The sequence below is a fragment of the Eupeodes corollae genome, chromosome 1, assembly GCF_945859685.1.
Source record: "Eupeodes corollae chromosome 1, idEupCoro1.1, whole genome shotgun sequence".
NCBI lineage: Eukaryota > Metazoa > Arthropoda > Insecta > Diptera > Syrphidae > Eupeodes > Eupeodes corollae.
This window is the reverse complement of record NC_079147.1, coordinates 88564118-88583982: the sequence shown is the minus strand read 5'-3', so window position 1 is coordinate 88583982 and position 19865 is coordinate 88564118. Positions and strand designations below refer to the sequence as shown.

At 34.8% G+C, this 19865-nt stretch overlaps 1 protein-coding gene across 4 annotated transcripts in view; it reads left to right on the top strand.

Annotated features, from left to right (window-relative positions):
• Positions 1 to 19865, top strand: part of LOC129954227 (equilibrative nucleoside transporter 1) — a 74997-nt gene that overhangs the window by 30917 nt on the left and 24215 nt on the right. Inside the window, exon 1 of one of the 4 annotated variants that reach the window (XM_056067995.1) lies at positions 3697 to 3969. The exons of the other annotated variants lie outside the window; for them this stretch is intronic. Coding sequence (XP_055923970.1) covers positions 3921 to 3969 — 49 coding nt within the window. The 5' untranslated portion in view covers positions 3697 to 3920. Of the gene's footprint in view, positions 1 to 3696; positions 3970 to 19865 lie in introns of those variants that run through there. 4 annotated transcript variants of the gene reach the window in all.

Below are 19865 nucleotides of genomic sequence, written 5' to 3'. Positions count from 1 at the left end.
CAAAGGCGTTTTCGCGATGAGCTTGGCCTTGATGTGGATAAACCAAAGCAAGAGTTTAGAAACAGACGGAAACACTTCAAGAAGATTTTTTGAACAGTCAGGTGCCACCGCTCGAATAACTGGAGAAGTTATAATGAGGCTCAAAGTAATATTGACCGTTTTGAATTGCAGAGAAGTAGTGAATGCAGTTAAATTTGGGCAGTACACTAAGAAAACGGCTGATCTTTTAAAACAAAAGTAGTATCCTGAAAAACTACTTTTACTCCTACTCTACACAAAATATTGGTTCATAGTCAAAATATTATTGAATATCAATCACTACCACTTGGAGAACTCTCAGAAGAAGCCCAGGAATGCAGAAATAAAGACAACAAGAAATATCGTTATCAGAATACATGTAAAGTTTCAAGGATTCGGCAGAATGAGGACCTATTTAACATGCTAGCAACCTCTGCGGATCCACTTATTTCTTCATTAAGGCATGTGAGAAGCCAAAAAGATCTGAAAGAACAATATTCACCAAATTTCCTTCAAGATAAAAAAAAAATGTAAGCAATACCTTTATTCGTTTAGGAAATATGAGTTTTGCAACAAAAAAGTCAAAACGGGCCATTGTTCGACGTAAGGGACTTAAAAGTTAGGGAAGTTTCTATTATCTGATTTGCCAGCTGCCAAGAAATGATCTTCCAATTAAGGCAACTTTAATGGACTAGAAGGAAAGTTAGTCAAGAAAAATCTGCCTAACTATCAAGTCAAGTCTACTTCTGTCAAAATGACAATTGATAATGTTTTTTTTATTCAAGTAAAAGTAATATTTCCTTACAATAAAATATTCAAATCGTGATGGACTTGTAGCTTGCCTGAGTAGTGTTTTGTAGACAATAATGTTTTTGGTAATTTGTGTACTTTGAACTGAAACTAGAAGTTTGTGAAGTAAAGTTCTAAATTTGAAATTCATGTCACTTGAAAAAATTTTCAGCAATTTCGGTAATATGAACTTAAAGAAGAGGTTTGAACGTAAAGTTAAGGATACTTGAAAACCCAACTTGTTGCCTTGGTCAAATTTTACGTTCATAGAATGAAGTTGACTGCAAATGAAGTCCCTTATGTTGTCTGAACCTGGCCATTGTCTACAACTTTTAGCCGATTTTGTACCAAAAAATTGTCAATTTTTCACTTGATATAAAATTGGAAATTGTCACCAAATTGGATGCTATTGAAAGACTTTTGACAGTTCTTCCAAAATTGCAAAATCTTCCAAAACTTAACTTAAGTATACACGATTGTTTTCTTACATACTTGAAAACCCAACTTGTTGCCTTGGTCAAATTTTACGTTCATAGAATGAAGTTGACTGCAAATTAAGTCCCTTATGTTGCCTGAACCTTGCCATTGTCTACAACTTTTAGCCGATTTTGTACCAAAAAATTGTCAATTTTTCACTTAATATAAAATTGGAAATTGTCACCAAATTGGATGCTATTGAAAGACTATTGACAGTTCGGCCAATATTGCAAGATCTTCCAAAACTGTACTTAAGTATACACGATTGTTTTCTTACAATATTGGCAGGACTGCCTCAGTTGGTAAATGACAGAATAATAAAGTTCAGCTTTTAGTTGATTGAACACTTATGATAAGCCATCATTTTGACACAAGTGGAATTGACTTAATAGTAAGGGAGATTTTTCTTGACTAACTTTCCAATAAATCTTGCCTTAATTCAAAGACAATTTTTTTCCTTACTTTCCCCTATGTCGTCTGAACCTGCCCAATGTTTTTTCAAAAAAATTTGTCAATATTGGAAGAATTTTCAATTGTTTATACATAGCTTTAGCTTAAAACCGCTAAATCTAATCAAATGTAATTGTGCAGGTTCAGAAAACATAAGGGACTTCATTTGCAGCCAAGTTTATTCTTTGAAAGTATATTTTGACCGAGGCAACTAGTTGGGTTTTCAAGTATCCTGAATTTCAAATTTAGAACTTTACGTACAAACCTCTTCTTTAAGTTCATATTAAAAAAAATTGCTGAAAACATTATTGTCTACTAAATACCCCTCGGGCAAGTTGGCCAATTAGATACTAGAAACTTACCTTACTTTCAAGTTCCTTATGTCGTCTGAACCTTCCCAAACGTTTGCGAAAAATCTGTCAATGTTGTACGATCTTCCAATTGTGTATACTTATCTTAAGCATAACACCGCTCGATCTAAACGAATGTCATTTATTTCGAATATTGTTGATAAACGAAAGTAGCAATGCCCCTGTACTCCTTGCATCACAAACTATACCAAAATGAAACATTAAACTAATTAAAATTACAAAAAATAATAAACTACATATTTGATGAGTTCCATTCCATTAATATTTTTTACGCGCTTAAAGAACGAACAAGATAAACAGATGTGAACACTTGAAAAATCTCTCACAAAAGCATTGAGTTATTTGCTATTAAATAGGAAAATCTATTAACAAACAAAAACAAATTATTATTAAATATAGAATTTGTATATGTTTCCATTTCCATTTAATATTTAATTTTTCTTTCCAATATGGACTATTATACGGTTTAGTTTCGTTTGTTAGTGCCAAGTGACTCGTTGGCCCCCTGGATTGAAATAAGTTGATTGCTATATTTAATTTGTGGAAAATAGATCATTTAAGTTTCAAGCTTTGGGTGAGTCGAGCGTTGAATGCTCTTCACTGTTAATTTGAAGTTTCCCAGTTGCATCAAAAGTTAAGTTTGGTTGAAATTACGATCCAAACTAGTGATAAGCCTAAAACAAAAGTGTGTCCATAGCGTGTCCTATTGACAATATGATCTAAGACTAAAATTATTTCAAATTGCAACAGATATTAATTTCAATTACGAAATTTGCTAAATGGAGTGAGGCGATGTCTAAGACTTCAACAAACAATTAAATGTTAATTCCGGCATGTTAAAAATGTTTGCAGTTCAAGTTCATGTCTCCATTTGACAAGATAGAAGTTTGTGAACCAAAGTTGTAAATTTCTTATGTCAGCTTTATGATGGAATCAATTTAATTAACCAAATATACAAAAATGTACATCTATACCTCTCGGCCTCACGCAAATTAGATTCCTTCCAAACAGAAAGACATCTCATGTATTTGGAACATTAGCCATAAATTGATTGTTTTGGAAATCAAATATCATCCAATTATTATGTATATGATTTAAACTTCATCGAAATGAAACGTTCGACATTTAATTGACTTCTATTTGTCGTCTTGTTTTTATTACTACTTCTTCTAAAACGCAAACAAAAATGCGTTCGAAAGTTCTGCACGAAAGCCAAAACAACAAGGAGCAATCGAATTGAAGGAAATTAAGGAAACAAAAGCAAAAGAAAACATAAATAAATAAATAAATACCAACGAATATCTATCGCGCCACCAATGGCATGGCATTATTATACGTATAAGCACAACACACAATGTGGACAGGAATAAAAACAGGTTTACTTATATTCGTATTGCAAAAATTTTCGAAGAGATGGAGGAATCCTGATTTTGTGGCTAGTTTGTAGCGTCCGTCGCGTCGTGTGTTGTCGTTTTAGTGCCTGTGGAACAATTTTAAATTGCGTTCATACGAATATAATACAAAGGGGTTTGGTCTTGTGAGAAATTACATCATTTTAATTTTTCATTTCAAAATACATTCCCAAACGAAAAGGATCATTTTAATCCTTATGTTAGTTTTGAACTTGTTTTTAGTGACATAGCATACAAAATAAAATATCAAAAGTGTTAAAAATAAACATAATCCGATCCCTGAGGAATGAAGGTGTGGGAACTTGTTTGTTTGTTGATTTTTGTTTGAAAAATATTTTAACACATTGAAAATATATTCCATAAAACTCGAGTTTATTTGTGAAGGACCAGTTGAATTAGTGAAATGACTCGAGACCGCATTTTAGAAAATATACGCACCGGGTGGAGATCAAGTGAGTGAACAAAAACCAATAAATTTGTACCTAGATTTTTGATTTTTTTTTCTATTTATTTCAAAAAACAGTGGCAAAAGGATTATTTATAATTTATTTGATTGAGTTAAAAATAATATGTATTGAAAACGTCATGAGTGTGAAAGTGGTTTGATCCTTATTTTGAGAAATTGGGTAATTTTAGTTTTTCTTTTAGTTTATTGGATGATTAAGAGACACATTTTTGAAATGTTGACAAAATAACATAGAAATCACACAAATAGGTTAATGAATTAAGTTTTGTTGAATATAAACATTTTGAAATTTAGTAAAACAACTTGTGTGTAATTGTTGTTTTTAATTTCGTGGGCAATCATTCACTCCATTCTTCACAGCACTAGAATCTTTCATTATATCATATGAACACATAATTGTCTGTGGTGACTTCAATGTTGATCTACTTAAAAGGGACTCTACTTCATTTCAACTTCTTGACGCTATTGCTGGTTCAGGTCTTAATGTTATCAATAAATACCCAACCAGATACGCTCCAAATTGTTCCCCGAGCCTACTTGACCTCATTATTGTATCTGAACCAACAAACATTATTCTAAATGATCAATTATGTTTTGATGGAATATCAGACCACGACTTAGTTTTTTGTACTTATGGTATTGATTTCTCTCATTCCCAAGTTCCTTCCACATTTACTTTTAGAAATTTTAAAGCCCTCGATGTAGAAGCTTTTTATATTGATGCCAGCAGCGTGGCCTGGAGTGATTGTTACAATTTAGTGCATGTAGATAACAAACTAAACTTCATTTACAACCATGTGAAGAGATTGTTCGAAACGCATGTTCCTCTAAAAACGGTAAGAATTCAAAACGAGAAATGTCCATGGTACAACTTTGAAGTAAAGAATGCGATTAAAAGTCGCAGAAAATACTACCTCAAGTGGCGGCTTTCTCCAAATCCTACAACTTGGCGACAATACTGCTACTTTCGTAATCAGTCAACTCTCATTACCCGTTGCGCCAAACGTAACTTTTTCGCCTCGAAACTCAATACAAATCTTTCTTCTAAACAGCTCTGGAAAAATCTTCGTGACATTGGTATTGGTAAAAAGCCAATTTCTAAGTGTGAACTTGATCCTAATGACCTCAACAATCAGTTTACTCAAACAAATCAATTAGCTACTAGCTTTGAGCCCAAGGCTGGCTTACTTTATGATGGAGTTAACGATTTTTGCTTTGAGACGGTAACTGAAGACGAAATTATACGAACTTTTAAATCCTTGAGGTCCGAAGCTATAGGCGAACTTGGTATTCCGCTAAGATTTTTGAAACTTGTCCTACCCTGCTTGATTAACGCTCTCACTCATGTTTTTAATCACTGTATTGTCACTTCTACGTTTCCTATTGCGTGGAAAGCAGCCAGGATAACTCCTGTTCCGAAAAAGCCCACACCTTCCGAACTCGCCGACTACCGGCCAGTAAGCATTTTACCTTGCATGTCCAAAGTTCTCGAAAAAATCCTTACTAAACAAATTATTGACCATTTTACGTCCAAAAGATTGCTGTCTCCATACCAATCTGGATTTAGAGCTAACCATTCCTGCTCTACAGCAATGGTTAAGATCTTAGAGGATATTAGACTTGAATACGATAAAGACAATATCTCAGTACTGTGCCTATTGGACTTCTCGAAGGCTTTTGACAAAGTTGATCATCGAGTTCTTTGTCAAAAACTTGAGCACTACTTTGGTTTTTCGAATTCAGCTGTTCGTCTCATTGGTAGTTATTTGTGTAACAGAACTCAGCGTGTATGTGTTGGAAACAATTTTTCAGCACATACGTACTTGAAGATGGGCGTGCCACAAGGCTCTATTCTGGGGCCAATTTTGTTTTGTGCCTTTATCAACGATTTGCCTTCGGTTTGTGAGCACGTCTCCTTTCATCTATATGCAGATGATATACAAATTTATCTCTCACGTAGAATCGGTTTAATAGAGGATCTTGTCTTTCGCGTTAATGAAGATCTTGAGAGAATTTCTAACTGGGCTAAGGAAAATGGTCTAGTGCTCAATCCCAATAAAAGTCAAGCCCTACTAATTTCTAAGAAAACATACAACCATAGAGATCTACCTTCGATTACTTTGAATAGTGCCCATGTTAGTTTTGTAGATTCTGTGACTAGTCTTGGATTCAAAATCTCTAGGGATCTCTCTTGCAGAGACCATATAAATTATGTCATTGCACGTATTTACGGAACTTTAAGAAAACTATGGGTATCTAATTCTTTTACTCCTCAAGAAACAAAACTTCGTCTTATGAGAACTCTACTCGTACCAATCATTTCCTTTTCTGAAGTCGTGTATCCGAAACTGGATTCTTTATCTGAATACAAACTACGTGTGGCGCTTAATGACATGACTCGCTACGTTTATGGTATTCGCAGATATGACCACATCTCTGCTTTCAGCAAAAAAATTCTTAAGTGCACTATGGTCGAATACGTAAATTTCCGTATTTGTATCTTTCTCCACAGAATTATTCGCACAAGAACACCTGAGTACCTTTATGAAAAAATTGAGTTCTGTACATCGTCAAGAACAAATAATCTAGTTATTCCAACTTTTAGATATCTAAATTCCTCACGGTTGTTCTTCGTTCATAGCATTCGCCTTTTTAACTCTTTGCCGGTTAGCATTAAGAGGATAACGGATGCAGTAAGTTTCAAGACCGAGGTTTTTTAAACATTTTTCGAACAACTAGAATGTTAAGGGGGAAATAGGAAAGAAGAAGAGAGGAAAAGTCTTATATGTATTATTAATAAAAAAAAAAAAATAAAAAAAAAGTCAAAAAAAAAAAAAAAAATATTTTTAGCAGCCTAAGTATTATCTTATTGTATATAGAATCAAACAGCACTTTAATTGTTCAACCAAAGTACAAATACTATAAAAGACATTGTCTTAGTGTATTGTTTACAATAAAGAAATTGAAATTGAATTGAAAAATTAAGGGTTATTACAATCCCTAAGATGTCGGAAGTTTAAACACAATGCGAGCGTAAGGGATGGACTCAGGTGGAGATACTGATTTATTTTAAAGTTTTGATATAAACCATTTCAACTAAATTGTTTGTATCTGCTTGAGACTCATGTGGCCCATTCTACGAAAATACATTCTTTGTATGGACACAAAACTAAAACCCATGGGCTTTATACAATATATAGCCCTGAAGGTTGCAATCAAAGCAAACATTTATTGCAATAGAGTTCCATTGGTATTGGTCACTTTTGAAGAACTTCGTAGACCCCAACATAAGGGAACTTTTATACCAATGGCCAATAATGGTTGCAGGATATATGTATGTACATACAGTAGTGGACAAGAATTTAGCACACTTGTTAAAGAAAATATAAACCATTTGATTTTCAATTTGTTTTCTTATTATGAAATGAATATTACATTTTATTTCATTTCATATACACTGCCAATCACTAGGATGAGGCCACATATTTTTCAACCCATTTTCGTTCTTTATACCTGCTGGAAATTTCGTACCAATAAAAATTTACTACATTTGAGTAGATAGATATTTTCTTTAAAAAAAGTAATAAAATTAAGGGGTTAAATAGAAAAAACAGTTGGAATTTCCCTACATTAATTAAAGAGCTAATTAAAAACAGAGTATGAAAAAGTGCGTCACTTGGATGAGGCCACATGAAAAATCTTATAAAATATCAAAAAAATGAAAGAAATGTTTACAGTTTTTGGTTTTCAAACATTTATTTATTAAGTTTTTCTCAATTAATAATGAGTATGCCCCCCATTTTTCGATATGACCTCTATTAGACGGTTTGGAATGGAATCAAAAAGTTTTTTTAAAATAGTCAAGTGAAATCTCGTCCCAGGCATCACGGATAGCTTCAATTAAGGAGTCCTTGTCTTCAAATTGTCTACCGCCTTCATAAACTTTTCGAGATAGCCATGCCCATACGTTTTCGATTATGTTCAAGTCCGGTGAATAGGGTGGCCATGGCAAAAGCTCTACGTTTTCTGATAAAATCCAGCTTTTGACAACCCTGGAAGTGTGGATGAAGGCATTGTCTTGTTGGAAAATCCAAGGCAGAGGTCCAAAAATATTTTTCATCTTCGGAAATGAGCGTTCCAACAAGTATTTGTAGCTGTTTCCGTTCATTGTTAGAGAAAGAAACTCCAATTCGATTTTTCCATAGTAGGTGATAGCTCCCCACACCATAACACCTGATGTACGGCTGTGATGTCTTCCCAAAATTAGTTCCTCTTTTCTTAAATCATGGAAATAAAAGTTGTAACCATCGGGGCCGTCAAGGCTAAACTTTTTTTCATCCGAAAAGACGACGCGTTTCCATTGACTGCTCCAAGAGACATGTTCTGTTGCAAAGTTCATTCGCAGCTCCTTGTGTACTTGCTTTAGAACAGGTTTCTTTTTGAGTTTTCTTCTCTGGATAGTACCATCTTCTCTTATTATGTTGTTGCTTGGGCTGTGCGTCCTTTTTGGTTCTTTCCATAGTTTTGAGGATTAGCAAGATAGTTGTTTACAACTGTCTTACTTCTGTTCAGCTTCCTTGCTATTTCTCGGCTTGAGAGTCCCATTTCCTTGAAAGCATCGATTTGTCCTCTTTCTGCTACTGTCAACGTCTTTCCGGAAACCATTTGTAGTTGAAATTTAATAAAAATAGTTATTTGTAAAACGTTCTTAAATATTGTAACCCAAATTTTGAAAAAAATTGCTGATCTGAACTTCTACAACGAAATATTCGCAATGGCCTCATCCTAGTGACTCACTTTTTTATATCCTTTTTAGGTAGCTCATTCATTAATGTAGGGAAATTCCAACGGTCTTTTCTAATTAACCCTATAATTGTATCACTTTGTTTTAAGTAAATATGTACCTACTCTCATGTAGTAAAATTTTCCGGGTTAAACAAATTCCAACAGGTATCGGACCGAAAATCGGTTGAAAAATATGTGGCCTCATCCTAGTGATTGGCAGTGTACATAGCACTATGTTTTCATAGTACTTCATCAAATATGTTTAACATCTGTAAGAAGAAAAAAGTATGGAATGTAGAAACATCAATTTTTCGCCTGCACACGAATTAAGCACATTTAACAGTTTCTTGGTAAAACTGTACGTACAGTTATCAATTCTAAATTTTTGTTAGTATTTGGTAGAGAACCCTTTATTTTTCAGTACAGAAGCAGGAATTGCATACCAAGCATTTGAATTTCCTGCCACAATTGTGTTAAATTTTTTTTTTGCTCAATGTGATGTCTAACATCATTCCACATTTCGATCGTGTAATTGTGCTGGTACTTCAAAACGTCGTCGATTTTATTCACCTCTAAGGCACACTTCACTAACTTAAAAGTGTGTTTAGGGTCGTTGTCGTACAAGAAGCGCCATAATAACGGTAAATATGCTCCAACAGGATATCTCTGTACACTTTGTGGTCCATTTTGGTGTCAATTTTTACGATGGGGCCAACGCGCCGTGCCATGAAAAAGCAGCCCAGCCATAACGTTGCATCCACCGTGTTTCACCGTCTTAATGGTGTACCTTGGTTCATATTCCTTGTTTTATGGACGCCATACATATTTTTTTCCATCCGATCCGAACCGGCAGAATTTTGATTTATGGCTCCAGAACACGTTTTTCCAAAAACTAATTGTCTAGATGAGCTTTGGCAAACTGTTACATAGATTTCAGGTTTTTTTATACAAGCGGTTTTCTCTGAACAACGCACCCAAGTAGATTGTCTTCATTTAATCGGCGTCTTATGATCCTTGAGGAAACATTTATTCCATAGTTCGTTGAAAGTTCGCTTCGAATGGCAGCGGAGGTCTTAAACGGATCCTTGGTCAATAACCTATAAATAATTCTATCTTCATTTGTAGTTGTCTTTCTGGCCCAGGGATTTTTTTTAACGTTTTCAATCACTTTAAACTTTTTGAAATGACGAAGGCTGTCTGTTACTGTCCGCCCTTTTGACTTCAATTTTCAAAATCAAACTTCTTTTTTCCTTTGAGCACCATTTTCCTTTTGCCATGACTAATTACTTTTTTTAATTTTTTTTTTTATTAAAGCTCATTAAAGGAATATTCAATTACCTCAAAAATTATTATTTTCTTTTTTTAAAAACACAAAAATTAAAAATACATCCTTTGATTGCAAAACGGGCTAAATTTTTGTCCAGCTAAAAACAACGCAAATCACAAACAATCTTCATTTTTCGCAAAACGGTATTTTACTTTTCAATCATTGACACAGTTTTATTACCACATATGGTTGTCACAGTAACGACATAAAAATGAACCGTTACTTGCAAGTAATAAAGAATTGAAAGTAGAAAAATTCTTGTACTCTTTTCAATGTGCTAAATTCGTGTCCACCACTGTATATTCCTTAAAAATATTAAAATTATGTTTTTTTCTTATTCGATTTAGTGAATGAAATTATTGAAAAGAATTATGTGACTAGCAACCACATTTATGGTATACAACGTTGGAAAGTTCAGTCCAAAAGCATAATCTATGAATATGGATAAAGAATTGTAAGAAAAACTTTTATCCAGAAAAGGCTAAAAAAGCATCAGATCTAAGGAAAAATATGGTTAGATACGAGCTCTAAAGAGGTTATTAGGGTAAAGGGAATAAGTTTTTTTTGTTTTAAAGCCAACCCAACTGAGGAAAACCGGGATACGTTCAAACAAGCCAGGAGGAATGCAACTCCCATATTCGACGGACCAAGTATTTAAATGATCAAAAATTACGGTAAAAAATACAGCAATGTCCCAAAGTCAGTACAAATTTTGTTTCATTCAAAAAATAAAAACAAAACAGGGCATTTTTCCTCTTCCTCGGTTTCCACGCTCGCGTCAATGATACTCCATTTGTTAGCTCTCTCACGAAAGCTAATCTCTTTTCTAACCAGTTCACCGCCTATTCAACGCTGCCAGTAAGTGTTATGACTCAGCCTTTAAGGGCGTTAGTGTTTCTATGGGGTCTTTCTTTTTTCACACACGTACAGTGGCGAGAATTCTAAAAGATCTCAACATACATTAATCTGCTGGTCCGGATGGTATCCTAGCTATTGTTCTAAAGAATTGTTCTTTAACGCTGACAAAATCACTACCTAAGCTTTTCTATTTTTCCTATTCTACTGGTCTCTTTCCGAGCGGGTGGAAAACAGCATTTGACCAGCCCATTCTTCCTCACCCTCTATATACCGACCGATTACATTTACGTCCCTTCTTTCCAAGTTCATAAAAACACTGAATATTTATCAGTTTAAGAAATAAAGTTGCCGATTATCTGATTGACTCCATAATTTGCCATCTATTGAGGCACCATATAGTACAAATTAACTCTTCAAAGAAAGAAAATCGTTCTACTTTTTCTGGGACGACTGTGATCCGTTCGCAAATTACATTCCCATGTACAAATACTATCAGAAAAGTTAGACAATTTAAATTCTATTCACACTAAAGACGCTGTTAATAAAGAAGTAGAAATATCGAATATTCCAAATGATTCTGCTTGTTTGAAACGTAAGATTGACGACATCGATTCCGAAGATAATCCTTAGACAAAGCTTGCTACAAACTCTACTCAACCAAATCCTCATCTTTATCGACTCAGCGAACTAAATCCGTACAGCAGCCAACATCCGAAGAAACAGTGTTGATACACCCTTCACCAACCTCTCAACAACCTATGGCAACGCCGATTGAATCTCCTTTAACAAACGCTCTAACATCATTGCCATCATCATGCCCTCCTCTTCCTTTCACTACGCCATCTATAGGACCTTTTACAGGAAGTTCGAAATATAACTCCTATATCGTGGTTTATAAACGGTGATTTTTTAAGAGCTTGAGAACTTTTAAAAAAAAAAAACGCATAAAATTTGCAAAATCTCATCGATTCTTTATTTGAAACGTTAGATTGGTCCATGACATTTACTTTTTGAAGATAATTTCATTTAAATGTTGACCACGGCTGCGTCTTAGGTGGTCCATTCGGAAAGTCCAATTTTGGGTAACTTTTTCGAGCATTTCGGCCGGAATAGCCCGAATTTCTTCGGAAATGTTGTCTTCCAAAGCTGGAATAGTTGCTGGCTTATTTGTGTAGACTTTAGACTTGACGTAGCCCCACAAAAAATAGTCTATAGGCGTCAAATCGCATGATCTTGTTGGCCAACTTACCGGTCCATTCCTTGAGATGAATTGTTCTCCGAAGTTTTCCCTCAAAATGGCCATAGAATCGCGAGCTGTGTGGCATGTAGCGCCATCTTGTTGAAACCACATGTCAACCAAGTTCAGTTCTTCCATTTTTGGCAACAAAAAGTTTGTTAGCATTGAACGATAGCGATCGCCATTCACCGTAACGTTGCGTTCAACAGCATCTTTGAAAAAATACGGTCCAATGATTCCACCAGCGTACAAACCACACCAAACAGTGCATTTTTCGGGATGCATGGGCAGTTCTTGAACGGCTTCTGGTTGCTCTTCACTCCAAATGCGGCAATTTTGCTTATTTACGTAGCCATTCAACCAGAAATGAGCCTCATCGCTGAACAAAATTTGTCGATAAAAAAGCGTATTTTCTGCCAACTTTTCTAGGGCCCATTCACTGAAAATTCGACGTTGTGGCAGATCGTTCGGCTTCAGTTCTTGCACGAGCTGTATTTTATACGGTTTTACACCAAGATCTTTGCGTAAAATATTCCATGTGGTGGAATAACACAAACCCAATTGCTGCGAACGGCGACGAATCGACATTTCACGGTCTTCAGCAACACTCTCAGAAACAGACGCAATATTCTCTTCTGTACGCATTCGTGTGGTTGGTTTAATGTCCAATAAAGTAAACTGAGTGCGAAACTTGGTCACAATCGCATTAATTGTTTGCTCACTTGGTCGATTATGTAGACCATAAATCGGACGTAAAGCGAGAAACACATTTCGAACCGAACACTGATTTTGGTAATAAAATTCAATGATTTGCAAGCGTTGCTCGTTAGTAAGTCTATTCATGATGAAATGTCAAAGCATACTGAGCATCTTTCTCTTTGACACCATGTCTGAAATCCCGCGTGATCTGTCAAATACTAATACATGAAAATCCTAACCTCAAAAAAATCACCCTTTACAATATATAGGTATAGCCATGAAGGTTGCAATCAAAGCAAACATTTAGTGCAATAGAGTTCCATTGGTATTGGTCACTTTTGAAGAACTTCGTAGACCCCAACATAAGGGAACTTCTATACCAATGGCCAATAATGGTTGCAGGATATATGTATGTACATACAGTAGTGGACAAGAATTTAGCACACTTGTTAAAGAAAATATAAACCATTTGATTTTCAATTTGTTTTTTTTTTATTATGAAATGAATTATATTTTATTTCATTTCATATACACTGCCAATCACTAGGATGAGGCCACATATTTTTCAACCGATTTTCGTTCTTTATACCTGCTGGAAATTTCGTACCAATAAAAATTTACTACATTTGAGTAGGTAGATATTTTCTTTAAAAAAAGTAATAAAATTAAGGGGTTAAATAGAAAAAACAGTTGTAATTTCCCTACATTAATTAAAGAGCTACTTAAAAACAGTATGAAAAAGTGCGTCACTTGGATAAGGCCACATGAAAAATCTTATAAAAACATCAAAAAAATGAAAGAAATGTTTACAGTTTTTGGTTTTCAAACATTTATTTATTAAGTTTTTCTCAATTAATAATGAGTATGCCCCCCATTTTTCGATATGACCTCTATTAGACGGTTTGGAATGGAATCAAAAAGTTTTTTTAAAATAGTCAAGTGAAATCTCGTCCCAGGCATCACGGATAGCTTCAATTAAGGAGTCCTTGTCTTCAAATTGTCTACCGCCTTCATAAACTTTTCGAGATAGCCATGCCCATACGTTTTCGATTATGTTCAAGTCCGGTGAATAGGGTGGCCATGGCAAAAGCTCTACGTTTTCTGATAAAATCCAGCTTTTGACAACCCTGGAAGTGTGGATGAAGGCATTGTCTTGTTGGAAAATCCAAGGCAGAGGTCCAAAAATATTTTTCATCTTCGGAAATGAGCGTTCCAACAAGTATTTGTAGCTGTTTCCGTTCATTGTTAGAGAAAGAAACTCCAATTCGATTTTTCCATAGTAGGTGATAGCTCCCCACACCATAACACCTGATGTACGGCTGTGATGTCTTCCCAAAATTAGTTCCTCTTTTCTTAAATCATGGAAATAAAAGTTGTAACCATCGGGGCCGTCAAGGCTAAACTTTTTTTCATCCGAAAAGACGACGCGTTTCCATTGACTGCTCCAAGAGACATGTTCTGTTGCAAAGTTCATTCGCAGCTCCTTGTGTACTTGCTTTAGAACAGGTTTCTTTTTGAGTTTTCTTCTCTGGATAGTACCATCTTCTCTTATTATGTTGTTGCTTGGGCTGTGCGTCCTTTTTGGTTCTTTCCATAGTTTTGAGGATTAGCAAGATAGTTGTTTACAACTGTCTTACTTCTGTTCAGCTTCCTTGCTATTTCTCGGCTTGAGAGTCCCATTTCCTTGAAAGCATCGATTTGTCCTCTTTCTGCTACTGTCAACGTCTTTCCGGAAACCATTTGTAGTTGAAATTTAATAAAAATAGTTATTTGTAAAACGTTCTTAAATATTGTAACCCAAATTTTGAAAAAAATTGCTGATCTGAACTTCTACAACGAAATATTCGCAATGGCCTCATCCTAGTGACTCACTTTTTTATATCCTTTTTAGGTAGCTCATTCATTAATGTAGGGAAATTCCAACGGTCTTTTCTAATTAACCCTATAATTGTATCACTTTGTTTTAAGTAAATATGTACCTACTCTCATGTAGTAAAATTTTCCGGGTTAAACAAATTCCAACAGGTATCGGACCGAAAATCGGTTGAAAAATATGTGGCCTCATCCTAGTGATTGGCAGTGTACATAGCACTATGTTTTCATAGTACTTCATCAAATATGTTTAACATCTGTAAGAAGAAAAAAGTATGGAATGTAGAAACATCAATTTTTCGCCTGCACACGAATTAAGCACATTTAACTTGATAAAATTGTACGTACAGTTATCAATTCTAAATTTGTCTTAGTATTTGGTAGGGAACCCTTTATTTTGCAGTACAGAAGCAATTCTTCTTGGCAAACTTTCAACCAAAGCCTCAAATATTGACATTGGAATTGCATACTAAGCATTTTCAATTTCCTGCCACAATTGAGTTAAATAGTTTTTTTTTTTTTTGCTCAATGTGATGTCTAACATCATTCCACATTTCGATCGGGTTAAGATCGTGTGATTGTGCTGTTCACTTCAAAACGTCGATTTTATTCACCTTTAAGGCACACTTCACTAACTTTAAAGTTGGGTCGTTGTCGTACATGAAGCGCCATAATAACGGTAAATATGCTCCAACAGGATATCTCTGTACACTTTGTGGTCCATTTTGGTGTCAATTTTTACGATGGGGCCAACGCGCCGTGCCATGAAAAAGCAGCCCAGCCATAACGTTGCATCCACCGTGTTTCACCGTCTTAATGGTGTTCCTTGGTTCATATTCCTTGTTTTATGGACGCCATACATATTTTTTTCCATCCGATCCGAACCGGCAGAATTTGGATTTATGGCTCTAGAACACGTTTTTCCAAAAACTAATTGATTTGTCTAGATGAGCTTTGGCAAACTGTTACATAGATTTCAGGTTTTTTTTTTATACAAGCGGTTTTCTCTGAACAACGTACCCAAGTAGATTGTCTTCATTTAATCGGTGTCTTATGGTCCTTGAGGAAACATTTATTCCATAGTTCGTTGAAAGTTCGCTTCGAATGGCAGCGGAGGTCTTAAACGGATCCTTGGTCGATAACCTATAAATAATTCTATCTTCATTTGTAGTTGTCTTTCTGGCCCAGGGATTTTTTTTAACGTTTTCAATCACTTTAAACTTTTTGAAATGACGAAGGCTGTCTGTTACTGTCCGCCCTTTTGACTTCAATTTTCAAAATCAAACTTCTTTTTTCCTTTGAGCACCATTTTCCTTTTGCCATGACTAATTACTTTTTTTAATTTTTTTTTTATTAAAGCTCATTAAAGGAATATTCAATTACCTCAAAAATTATTATTTTCTTTTTTTAAAAACACAAAAATTAAAAATACATCCTTTGATTGCAAAACGGGCTAAATTTTTGTCCAGCTAAAAACAACGCAAATCACAAACAATCTTCATTTTTCGCAAAACGGTATTTTACTTTTCAATCATTGACACAGTTTTATTACCACATATGGTTGTCACAGTAACGACATAAAAATGAACCGTTACTTGCAAGTAATAAAGAATTGAAAGTAGAAAAATTCTTGTACTCTTTTCAATGTGCTAAATTCGTGTCCACCACATTCCTTAAAAATATTAAAATTATGTTTTTTTCTTATTCGATTTAGTGAATGAAATTATTGAAAAGAATTATGTGACTAGCAACCACATTTATGGTATACAACGTTGGAAAGTTCAGTCCAAAAGCATAATCTATGAATATGGATAAAGAATTGTAAGAAAAACTGTTTTATCCCGAAAAGGCTAAAAAGCATCAGATCTAATGAAAAATATGGTTAGATACGAGCTCTAAAGAGGTTATTAGGGTAAAGGGAATAAGTTTCTTTTGTTTTAAAGCCAACCCAACTGAGGAAAACCGGGATACGTTCAAACAAGCCAGGAAGGCGTGCAACTCCCATATTCGACGGACCAAGTATTTAAATGACCAAAAATACAGCAATGTCCCTAAGTCAGTACAATTTTGTTTTCATTCGTAAAAAACAAAACAGGGAATTTTTTCCTCTTCCTCGGTTCCTACGCTCGCTTCATGATACTACTTGTTAGCTCTCTCATGAAAGCTAACCTCTTTCCTAGTCAGTTCACTGCCTATTCAACGCTGCCAGTAAGTGTTATGACTCAGCCTTTGCGAGCGTTAGTGTTTCTATGGGGTCAATCTTTTTTCACACACGTACAGTGACGAGAGTCCTAGGAGATCTCAACATACATTAATCTGCTGGTCCGGGTATCCTAGCTATTGTTTTGAAGAATTGTTCTTTAACGCTGGCAAAATCACTGCCCTAGCTTTTCTATTTTTCCTATTCTACTGGTCTCTTTCCGAGCGGGTGGAAAACAGCATTTGATCAGGCCATTCTTCCTCAACCTCTATATACCGAAGGATTACATTTACGTCCCTTCTTTCCAAGGTCATACAAACGCTGAATAATTATTACTTTAAGGAATAAAGTTGCCGATTATTTGATTGACTCCATAATTTGCCATCTATTGACGCACCATATAGTACAATTAAACTCTTCAAAGAAAGAAAATCGTTCTATTTTTTCTGGGACGACTGTGATCCGTTCGCAAATTACATTCCCATGTACAAATACTATCAGAAAAGTTAGACAATTTAAATTCTATTCACACTAAAGACGCTGTTAATAAAGAAGTAGAAATATCGAATATTCCAAATGATTCTGCTTGTTTGAAAGGTAAGATTGAAGATAATCCTTAGACAAAGCTTGCTACAAACTCTACACAATCAGAATCCTCATCATTATCGACTCAGCGAACTGAGTCCATACAGCAGCCAACATCCGAAGAAACAGTGTTGATACACCCTTCACCAACCTCTCAACAACCTATGGCAACACCGACTGAATCTCCTTTAACAAACGCTCTTACATCATTGCCATCATCATGCCCTCCTCTTCCTTTCACTACGCCATCTATAAGACCTCTACTCTCTATACCAGCGCCATCAATTCCTACGATTAATATAAATGGACAGGGAGTTCGAAATATAACTCCTATATCGTGGTTTATAGTGGTTTAAAAGTAGTCGAAGGACACCGTACTTTATTCGTATCAAAACTCGACCCTTCAACTAATGCTCTTGACATTAAGAATTATATTCAAAAAAAGGTTGGTTTCTCGACAACCATGAAAGTAGAGAAATTGATCCACCGCAACTATTGGAAATATGCATCTTTCAAACTAAGAATGCCCGACTCTATCTTTGGACTTCTCAACTCCGTTTATATGTGGTATAATAGTCCACGAATTTGAAAATAAGCAAATCAGCACAAGAATATCATCCTCTAACCATTTTCACAATATCCAGACAATGTCACATTATCAAAAAAGCAACTTCAAAAAATTCGAATCCGTTTTCAAAATTTCAACAGACTACGGACAAAGATCAATAAGGTCTTCAAAAATATAACCATTCTACCACACAATATAATCATTTTGACTGAAACTTGGCTAAACAATACATTCTTGGATACGGAACTCTTCGATTCGAATTATCAAGTGTACAGACGTGAATATCTCAAAGTCCGAAAGCTTCTTAATTACCGACAGTACGGTTTTCGCAGCTGGTGATTTCGTGCTTCATCTCACATGAACAGTGGAGAAAATATTTACATCGTTTTGGAGAAAGTAATATTATTGCAATTGATATTTCAAAAACATTCGATAAGGTTTGGCATCAGGCTCTTTTATCGAAAAAAAAGTACATTCAGATTTTATAAATCCCTCCTTCATTGGATTTGTAATTACCTTTAGGATCATTCAATACAAGTACAAAATAAATGTGTCTGTGCCCCAGGGCTCTGTTCTATCTCCAAAATTTTTTTTTCTCATTTTATTGTATGATCTCCTGTCTGCAACTTCTAATACAATACTATGTTTCGCTGACGATAGTACTCTTAGCTTTTCAAATAATCGTTTTCAGAATCAGTCTCGGATGTGGATAACAACGACAAAATATGATAACCTCATTAAATTCCGACTTAAACAGCATTGTATAATAAGAAATGCAAAATCGCGTGGAATTTAATGTCTTGTATCGTTAGAACGAGATATACCTCCCTTGCATGGCACTTGCTTCGAGGAGACTGAACATCTCGATATTCTCAGTACATGTATACAACCTCCCCCTCTGATCTGGCTGTTATCTACAAAACTTATATACGTCCAAAGCTTGAGTATAACTCCCATCTCTGGGCTGGTGCTCCTGCAAACTTAAGCCTTTTGGAAATTGAACGTAGAGCATTTAAATTGATCATATGATCTTTTACTTCGCTTGAACATCGTCGTTCTCATTAACTTGAAGAAAGCTCTTATATGACATTGTTGATACGCCTCTGATTAACTTTTGTTTGTTGATAAAATATCATCACTTGAGATATATTGCTGCTTATATACAGTGAGTGTCATTAATATTCGGTTTTTATCATGCAATTTCTTTTTTCATATTTTCCAATTATAAACATTATTATAAATCTTAGTATTTGTTTATTTTATTTATGAATGAAAATATTCTTTACACTTGATCAAAATTTATCCGCTATTTACCATCCTCCGTTAAGATTATTAGATGTAAACGCATAAAGGCTGAATGTAAACGCTCCATTAATATTCGGTTTTTTCTTCCTCTGCTTGTTTTGACATTTCTTAAGACTAATGGTTTGTTTTTTTTTTTAATGTAAAATTAAACCAAACTAGACTGTAGGTTTTCTGCGTACATTTGTAAAGTAATTAGAAGTCAAACATTATAGAATTATTCAATAAATAAAACATGGGTCGTAAAGGACAAAATTCGAGTCTTGAAACAAGAAAACTTGTGATTATTCAACACGAAAAAGGTGAAACTTACAAAAAATTGAAGAGTTATTAAATATGAAGCCTAACACTGTCGGGGACATAGTCCGGAGATTACGGCGAAAGAAGAACGGCTTATAGTACGAAAGATCAAAGCTAATCCTCGTTTAAGTACCCCAAAAATAGTTGAA